Source organism: Anneissia japonica, unplaced genomic scaffold, assembly GCF_011630105.1.
Source record: "Anneissia japonica isolate Jap-2015-1 unplaced genomic scaffold, ASM1163010v1 scaffold9_len2422644_cov172, whole genome shotgun sequence".
In the NCBI taxonomy this organism is placed as follows: domain Eukaryota; kingdom Metazoa; phylum Echinodermata; class Crinoidea; order Comatulida; family Comatulidae; genus Anneissia; species Anneissia japonica.
This window is the reverse complement of record NW_022758107.1, coordinates 901,863-911,585: the sequence shown is the minus strand read 5'-3', so window position 1 is coordinate 911,585 and position 9,723 is coordinate 901,863. Positions and strand designations below refer to the sequence as shown.

At 33.6% G+C, this 9,723-nt stretch overlaps 2 protein-coding genes across 3 annotated transcripts in view; one reads left to right on the top strand and one right to left on the bottom strand.

The window, feature by feature from the left end:
- Positions 1-1,860, top strand: part of LOC117125130 (cadherin-9-like) — a 14,991-nt gene extending 13,131 nt beyond the window's left edge. The window contains exons 14-15 of the mRNA XM_033271529.1: positions 152-228; positions 1,171-1,860. Coding sequence (XP_033127420.1) covers positions 152-228; positions 1,171-1,547 — 454 coding nt within the window. The 3' untranslated portion in view covers positions 1,548-1,860. The remainder of the gene's footprint in view (positions 1-151; positions 229-1,170) is intronic.
- Positions 1,861-6,383: 4,523 nt separating this feature from the next.
- The window catches only part of LOC117125153 (tripartite motif-containing protein 2-like), a 4,301-nt gene continuing 961 nt past the window's right edge, over positions 6,384-9,723 (bottom strand). For both annotated transcript variants that reach the window (XM_033271555.1, XM_033271556.1), the window contains exon 2: positions 6,384-9,449. In XM_033271555.1, coding sequence (XP_033127446.1) covers positions 7,246-9,441 — 2,196 coding nt within the window. In that variant the 5' untranslated portion in view covers positions 9,442-9,449 and the 3' untranslated portion in view covers positions 6,384-7,245. The remainder of the gene's footprint in view (positions 9,450-9,723) is intronic.

Sequence of the window (9,723 nt, the reverse complement as noted above, 5' to 3'; positions counted from 1 at the left end):
TTATTATTATTATTATTTTTATTATTATTATTATTTATTATTATTATTACTATTATTATGCATATTATAGTAATTGTTACATGCATTATGTTTGTAAATAAGTAGATACTATCTACATGTTCTTGAAGAATGATGGGTTTATATTCTAAAGTTGTTCTTTAAGGAAATCGTATGATGTGGCAGGCCATAATCTAACGTACCAATCATTTACACTGGGACTCAGAGGAGGTAGGTCACTTATGATTCATGTCACAGGCTTCCAGACAGTATTCTCAAGCATGTTCAATAAAACTAATTTAAGCATTTAATTTGCCGGATCATTTCTATATGTCTATTTATTTATTTATTTTTTTTTAATTTAGAGCAGTATTAGATTTGAATGGTACGTACGTAAGAAATATTCGACTAATATATTCTAAGGTGAATAAAATAGTCAATAATAATTAACCCTACGTATGCACAATGCTTATTTTTCTATAATGTTTTAGGAAAGATTTAGTTTGGTGTTTATGATGATTATATTCCAATCCCAGAGTCCTGAGTTAAAATCTTTTTAATTACTAAATCGGCTTGGCTCTAATTAAAAAAAAACAAAAACAAAAAAAAAACGTCATTATAAAACTTTATATGGCATGATTGGTCTGTGTGGGAGAACATTAGCTTAATATTTAATACGATTCCCTGAATGGTATGGAGCTAGATAGTTAAAATGTTTCCCTCCAATCCCATGGTCCTTGGTTCAATTCCTTTGAAATTGCATTATTTTCAGAACTCCGCTCTTTTCTTGACTTGCCTATAACTTCGGGCCGTTAAAAAAAACATAAGCTTATATGGCCCACTTTGATTTTATGTATAGGCCTATGTTTGTCTAGCAAAAACGATTCATTAAGACTCTGTCCAATTTCAGTTGATCTGTGGCCAATATTAATTTTTAACAAATTATATTATAAGTATGTATGAATATATACAGGTAATATAATTAATAGAAAATATTTTATCTTGATTTCTTTTTTGTTAGGTCTTTTACGAGTAGGTAAAAAAGGATTTATTATAAAACATTGATTAAGTTATACTAGATCTGTGGCTGGCCTGGATAAAACAATTATGTTATAAATATGAATATATTATTTTATAATAAATACATTTTTTTCTCGATTTCTTTTTTGTTAGGTCTTTTACGAGTAGGTAATGCTAATGAAGTGGAAATGCACCGTCGTAAGCTAGCTCGGCGCTCACTTTCCGAAAGCGATCATGGAATGCATGGACAGAACAGCTTCGGCATGGAAATAAATAACATGTGTTTATCGGATGATAAGCTTACAACGTTATGCGAAGAAAATGAATATATAGACAGAGACTTATATCGCTCCGACAGCTCTTTAGATATGGTGTCGACTTTGTCTTTTTCGGTTGAGACTAAAACATCAAAATGGGTTGATGAGAACCGAGCAAGAACGCTGCGTCAACATATGACGGATTACAGCCAGCCAGCTCCCGTATTTACATTCCGCACCCAACATAGGGTTTTTACGCCCACATACGTGTGAACGCTCCTCAACGAGAAACTATAAACATTAGTAGACATTTTTCATAGCTTCGAAGACAATAATTCATGATAATACTAAACGTATCGAGTTAACCTTAGTCATGACATACTGCCGAACTTCCATGGCTTAGAATGGATGTATTGAATGAAAATTCGACGACTGCGGATTTATAACGAATGTATCAATGTTGTTTTTGTTCTTTAGTAGTGTAATGATTTATCGAGTGTAAATATCAAAGAAAAATAGTTCATAAAATTGTATATATTGATTTAGATATTTAAAAGAATAAATACTGAAATAATTTTGTTAAAAAGTTGTCATTTTGATCTTGATTATTTCTTACAGAATTTGGTCACTAATGAATATTTGTATCGTCATTATTTAACATCCTCATCACCTTTATCATCAACATCATTATCATTATCATCAATATTACTATCATTATCATTGGTATTACAACTATCATTATCAAAGATTTTATTTTTTTTAATATGATCATTATTTTTAATTGACAACTGTGTTGTCATTGTAATTTATGGTTTTATTTTGCCTATTTATGTATTATTAATTGTGTTTTAATTTATTCGATCTTTAAATCTCCCAATTAGATACCAGACCTCACATTTTCTGGTCAAAAGTCTCGAATCCAAGAGTAAACTGTAATCATTTACCCCACAACCACATAGGTCTAGGTCGACTATATCATTACACCACAGCAGTGTCAAAGTTCATCATCAAACGCCGTCGTCACCGTTCTATCACTGTTATAATGAATAAAAAGTGTAGATGCGTTTAGTCTGCTATGGAACAATATAAAAGAAATGACAGCAGCAGTTTTAAGACTAACAATATAAAAGAAATGACAGCAGCACTTTAAGACTAACAATGTTGAATTTATTCATAAATTCTATATTGTTACTGTAGTCTTAAAAGTGCTGCTGTCAATTCTTGTATATTGTATAATAACGTACAATATATTACCCATTCTTTCTGTAATGTTTTATTTTTAGGCCTATACATCAAGTAGTCTATTTTAACAATTTACGAATTTCCTGCTTTTGTCTAGGTTCATATGAAGGGCGAATTAGCAGAGCGGTAAGGGAATGGTAATGCGGCAGAGAACGAAAACCTTCTGCCGGTGCCTTTCTTGCTTGCTTCAGGCTGAACCAGACGCTTTGGCTAATCATCCTGTGCTTTGGATTTAACATAAACAAGTTTGTGTCGGTGTGTATAACTCCACTGCACAAAATAAGAAAACAGTACAATATTTTAAAGTGTTAAAGAATTGTATCCGGTTGAACACTGGCCAGGGTAGACTAGTGACTGAATAATTATTCTTGATTTTATAAGGAACCATGATATACTATAATTTAATATTTCAATTACTTGTATGTTATTTTTATACTAATTTAGGTTATATAATATAAAATAGTTGAAGTAAATTTTAAGTTCTTATACTAATTATCTTTGCTCCATAAAATGTATCAGAATATTTCGGGATGATTCAACTAGTACATTAAAAGTTGAATGTTTAAGTGCATAATATTCCTAGACAAATTTCGATACTTATACTAGGATCCAATGTCTTTGTGGTCTAATGGGTATGTTACGCATATTTTCCTTGACAGCGAGAGGTTGCAGGTTGGAATCCCGCCTGAGACACTTTTTTTTCATAAAACTGATATTTAATGAGCTATGCTTGATACGATTATTACAACATGTTCCTATTTGAGCACTGTTATTATTTGTCTATTTGTTTATATTGTTTACGGTGCCATCATGCAGGAACTTGATTTTGAATATTATTTACTACCGGTATGATTTCTCAGCTGCGACCAAACAGTCTTTCTATCTTAACCACAGCTCCACTATGTGTGAGTGTATCAGTCAGTTGTATGAAGGAAGTGCCTGGCGGTTAGAACTGCACGATATATAGGTCTGTGTGGTCTATGGGTATCATACTCGCCTTGACAGCGAGTGGTTGCAGGTTTGAATCCCTCCAGAAACACTTTTTAGGAACTTGTCATTGATAAGTTATGCTTGATACGAATATTACATTTTCTTCCTAGTTAAGCACTGTTATTATTTATCTGTGTGTTTATATTGTTACGTTGCTACGCAGCAACTTTATTTGATTATACATACATATTATATATACGGTATATATGTGTGTATATATATATATATGTATATGTATGTATATATATATATATATATATATATGTATATATATATATATGCATATGAATATATATATGCATATGTATATGTATATATATATGTGTGTGTGTATATTGTATATATATATGTGTGTATATGTATATATATGTATATATAGGCATATATATATATATATATATATATATGTATAATGCTGTGAATTTTATTGTAGTTGATATTATATAATTATTCTGCATGCTGGGTTCAATGAACCAGTGAACATATCTAGTTGTAATGAATGGACCAATAATGTTTTTAAAAAATATTTAAAACAATGATTGTGGCCAAACTTGTTGACTGCAATTCTTTCTATACCCAGTTTGATTGTTATTGTATAACACTACACAGTTAAAATGAATTGATTTATACACATAAATATAATAATTTTGTTTAATAGCTATATTATAATCAATACTTCTACGGTACAAATGAAAGTCCTTCACATAATTAGTGTATTGTGCATCAGACAGTGACGGCCATGTTCAGGCTCCAGTGCTTTTGTTATAGGCATGTACTATTACGTGTGTCGTGTGTTTTTGTGTGGGCGTATGGATAGCGCTGTATGTTAATGTTGTCATTCACGACTTATTTAGTTTTCAAGCAATGGCGACACGACCGTGGAGGGAGGGGTATAGAGGAGGCGGCAAAGCATTGACCCTGATTCGGCAAGGAGGAAAAATATTACTTGGCCGATTAAAAATAAATGATTGCTATTTCCTATCTGTCTATTCTGATAGTGTAGTCTAAAAGCACGATTTGGGGCGTCATACTTTCCTGGGGGACACCACGGATTATATTTTTGGACCGTGACTTGATGTTAGTCCGCACATTTCTGGAGACACGAAGACATTTAATTAATATGTCATTAAAAATTTGTTTTCTCTGTTTACATTTTAATCAGGCCTAGTGTTAGTGGCCTAGTGTTGAATTTGCTACTTTTTATATTATCTACCGTCTGTGTTTTTTTTTTTTTTTTTTTTTTTTTTTTTTTTTTTTTTTTTTTTTTTTTGTATTTTTTTTTTAGTGGTTTTAAAGCCAGGCTCCGGAGACTGATTTTTCTAAGACAAAAAATGGTGTTTGACGAAAACCTCTGGAACGTTCAATGAGATACTGGTATAGATTTCTTTTAATATTAAACCCCCCCCCCCATTTTGTTATTAGTACTTTACTTTTTAATTCTTAAAAAAGGTGATGCACAGTAGGCCTATTAATAGCTTTGCAACCTAAAATTCCCCCCCCCCAAATATTATATTTTATTTCATTATTTTATTTATTTCATTTCATTTATGGCTTAATTGACATTAAGTACATACAGGTACAAAGGTCTAACAACAGGTTCAGGAGCAGTTTAAGCCAATATTTTACTGTAAGTCAGTTACTACGTATAGAGCCAAATTTATAACCAGACTTAAAAGTTTACAATAAGGTAGACCTTGACATTCACCCAGTTTAAGTAATGCGATGTGTGCATAATAGATTGGATTTTTGTAAGTTCACGTTTCACAGTGTGTAGATTATGTGGTCAGACGGTATTCATTTTGAACGATCAATTTTTTTTAAAGAATTTATTTCAGCTTATATTAGTCTCGATATTTGTGAATAACCGGAAAATTAAGGAGGGTTAAAATATAGGCCAATATTTAAAGTCAAGTAGTATATACAGGATCACAATAGAGAAACACATAAGTAAGAAAGATTATGTAAAGAACGGTTCAATAATAAGCCAGTTGTTGTGATATAGAAACTATTCATTTTATAAGGTTCACAAAAATATTAGGCTTTAATATTCACATATATCATAGGAACACATAAAAATCTGCCGGAAAATAATGTCTACGAATGCGAATACACTGTTTTTATAAGAACCAGTAAAATTTTGCCTATGTTCAGTATTCTTATTGTTTTGACAATTTCAGGCTCAAAATGTTCATACTTTTTTCTTACTTTTCATAAAAATAGTAAATGATTTCTGCACAATAATAATAATTATAATGTATTATAGATGGTGTTACATAGTCACAGTCCTGTACATAAGGTACAGATAAGACCAAAATAGATTTACAGCATAACATGTTTAAACATTAATACTTTACTGTATGTGACTAGTTTGGTTTGTTGCTTTCTAAAGTCTTTAAATAGAACCTCATTTGACATTGTACCTCAGCCTCATTTAGTGGTATTGAAAAATGTGTTCTTATAAAAATAGTGTATAATAATATAACGAGTGTATCGAAACAATATTAAATTTTGTATTATAAAATTTAAATATTTACATTTACACACATAGAATGGTATTCTCTCTTGGATTCAAGAATCTTCGGAACTATAGCAGCCGTTTAACCAATGAAGCCCAGTGTTGAGAAATCCTGACAGCTTTGATGTTTTCAAGCCATCACTTGATGAGACTGCCTGTCGGTCTCCGGCCATAGATTGAATATAGAATGTAGGCCTAGGGGGAATTTTGGGGTATCTTGTGTTAGGCATTCGTGTCATATGACCAAAGTACAACATCTGCTTTGCTTCAGTTTTGTCCACAATGCTAGAATTTTGTGGTACTGTATCTCTTATTGACTTTCTCTTCTGAGACAAAACAATTTAGTCTTAAAAGACAACTCGAATAGTAAAACCAATTTTTTCCTTTTTTAATGTCCTGGTGCAATTTCAAATGTATAATATTGAACAAAACTAGATTAAATCATACCTAGTGTAGGCTTATATAATAATAATTCAAACACATATAAAGCGTCAACAACTGAATCGAAGTAAAATGATATAAAATCAATGAAAGTAGATATGCATGCCTATTGGTTCGGCTATCCTTAAATGGCAGCAACTTAATTATAACAAACTTATGTGTTTTGAATATTATAACGAAACTGTAGCTTTGTAGCTAAAATATGAATTTAAATTTTAGAATTCTTGGTTCGAATCATGTAAAACTAATGCTGCGTTGCAAAGTCGATAAGACACGTCCCAATGCTCAGCCAATCGGAGTTATAATAGATGAAGAGGATGCTACATAATAATTTGAGTAATAACAGTTATGGTAATATAATGGCCCTTCAAATTAATAAACCTTGGTAATGATCAGGGAACAGTTCAATGTAACTGTTCCCTGGTAATAATTATATGATGATAAAAGTCAGTATCTATGCACTAAAAATCATAATCTTCGAAATGTAAAATAAACGAAAGAACAAAATTGTTAAAACAAATAAATAATAATAAGTTTTTATAATCCTAACTTTAAAGAGTTTGGAGGGGAAGCCATTATGCCGTGCATTATGAATTAATCTCGCATCTGATGAGTGGTGTACGTAAACGTACTAACAATTTTGTGCATGCAGGGTTTTTTTTAATGAACGCATTTAATGTCCTGATTATATATTTGGAAGAAAGTAAACAACGTTACGCAATAATGACCTAATAAATAAATCGAGCTTCATGTTATAAGTCAATTAACTGTCATAACATATTTCTAGTATGTAAAAATCTTTATTGAGTTATCGCCATAGTTAGCGACCGCAACGTGTCTAGCGTGAACAGCCAATCCATATGGATAATTCACACCATCGAGTTCTTTATCAATTCGTTTAATGAATCTATCATTTCGAAAAATTTGAATTTTGTGATAACTTGCTATGATTACGTCATCCTCGTTATCAACCACTACTCCAGTCGGGTACTCTATCTGGCCATCCCTGCGTCCTCTACCTTGGCCTAATATGCGAAGGTAACGTCCTTCGTTTGTGAATGCCTGAACACAATTACTTTCGGAATCTGACGCTACAATGCCCCCTTTATTAAAGACTGAGAGAAACATGGGACACCTCATATCACCAATGCTGGCTAGGCCTCTTGAAATTCGTCTTACGATGCTACCGTCCTTCACAAATTGTACAATGCATGGGCCGCCTTGATCGGCAACAAACACGTTCCGATTACTCTCGCACTCAGCTACACCCAGTGGATCTTTTAGTGATCCTCGACCAAAACGTCGCACGTAGCTACCATCAGTTTTGCAAATAACCACCTCTCTGTATAGGTTGTCTGTCATTATTATCCTCGATCTCACAGAGAAGCATATCCCACGTATTTTTCTGTTACCTCCAATATCAACATTACCAACTAGCTTACCGCTACGATAATCAAGCTTCAGGATCTCACTCGTGTTATTGCAAGCTAGGAGGAGACCATCATTCGTGAAACATATATCATGTACGCTGTACGTAGCCGATTTCCACAAATGTTTAGTCAGTATTGTACGCTCTAGGCCTCTATCTACGACTTTGACTATTACGGGAGAGCCCTTTACGTGGCGGTCGTAGACTGTTATGTGCAGACGGCATTTTCCAACAAAGTCACACACCCCAGCAATCTTGTAGGAACCATCCCGTTGGTTTGTTAGTTCAGTGACAAACTCTTTTCCAGATTGATCTACTAAAATAGCAACAATTTCTCCTTTTGTATGAGCTTGTCGCTGTCCGTTAGAGTCCTTGGTTTTTAGCGTCAGGTCAAACTTTTGTCCTCTGATAACCTGGATTCCTTCATCTCCAACACTTAAAGAACATTGCAATGGGTCAATTGACTTATATTCCTGAACTTCTCCGAGTTCAATTGTCTCGAGACGAGAAAGAAAACCTTCACGTGGCATAAACGAAAGTATGCCGTCGTCTTCAGGCTCAAGGCTTGGCAAATTGCGAAGAAGCGATGACATACGATGGTAAGATTTATGAGTTGCAAAGAGAGCAATGCTTGGGCTTCCGCTGCTCACCAAACTGCAATTCAACCGACGCAACGTGATAAGATTACTTGAAGCCAGTCGAAGCTGTTCAAGATGTGCCTCTGATCTCATACTTTTCTCTGTACTCAAAGCATTTAATTCTTCAAGGACGTTTTCGTGCTCCACCTCAATAATGGACTTAATCTCCTCAAAGTATTGATTTATCTCTCGTTCACACCCCTCTGTTGATTTCCTCAGGTGTTCTTGTATATTTGTAATGTCATCGATTGCTTCCTCAAGTTTTTCTTCCACCACCAGAGTCTTCTGTATGAGTTTGGACGCCGAGAGCTGGTAATCTTTGAAAATTTGTAATATCGGTCTGACGTCATGATCCGGTACTTTATGCGTGGTTACACAACACTTTGCGCATATCGGTATCTTACATGTCAGGCAATAAACAGTCAGATGTGTTTCTTCATGAATTGGACATTTCATGGATCTTGCTGACAGTTTTTCTCTTTCATCCAATTTATTATATTCAGCGAGAGTCATGAGTCGGTGAAACTTGCTAACGGAGAGCTTGCCATGTAGACCGGCGCAGACTATACAAAGGAAGTCAGAACATTCAGAGCAAAGGTGGCTCGCTTCTTTACTACAACCAATACATGTGGGAGCTTTCGTCTGGGTAGAGTCATCGGTGAACTCTAGCATTCTTGAGATGAAGTGATTAACTTCAAGTTTTTCCAAACCTCCTATTGGCATTTTGTAGGATTTACGACATATTGAACAACAAAGTTTACCTTCCATAGTGGACATTAGCTTCTTCAAACAAGTCAGGCAGAAGGAGTGAAGACAATCCAGCGTTCTGGGATCTCGAAGTCTTCGAAGACAGATGCCGCATTCTAACACCTTGACGTCAATTTCGAATAGTTTCTTCATATCGGATGACATAATTGCAACTGTGCGTTCAATGAAAAATTACGGAGAAAAAGACTCATGTATTATACTACAACTATGTCGGAGCAATGAATACTTGAACAATAATTTATAAAGTTTTAACGTACTGTATGAAGTAAGAATATAATATAGAGGTGACCGCGCTTATATATGTATCCAACACAATTTTTTGACATGACATGAACATAATAGTTGGCTCTATGATATTAAAATATCTATTACAGCTAATTATAGTATTGTATGATGTACTGCAATTAAAGATAATGAATGCGTATA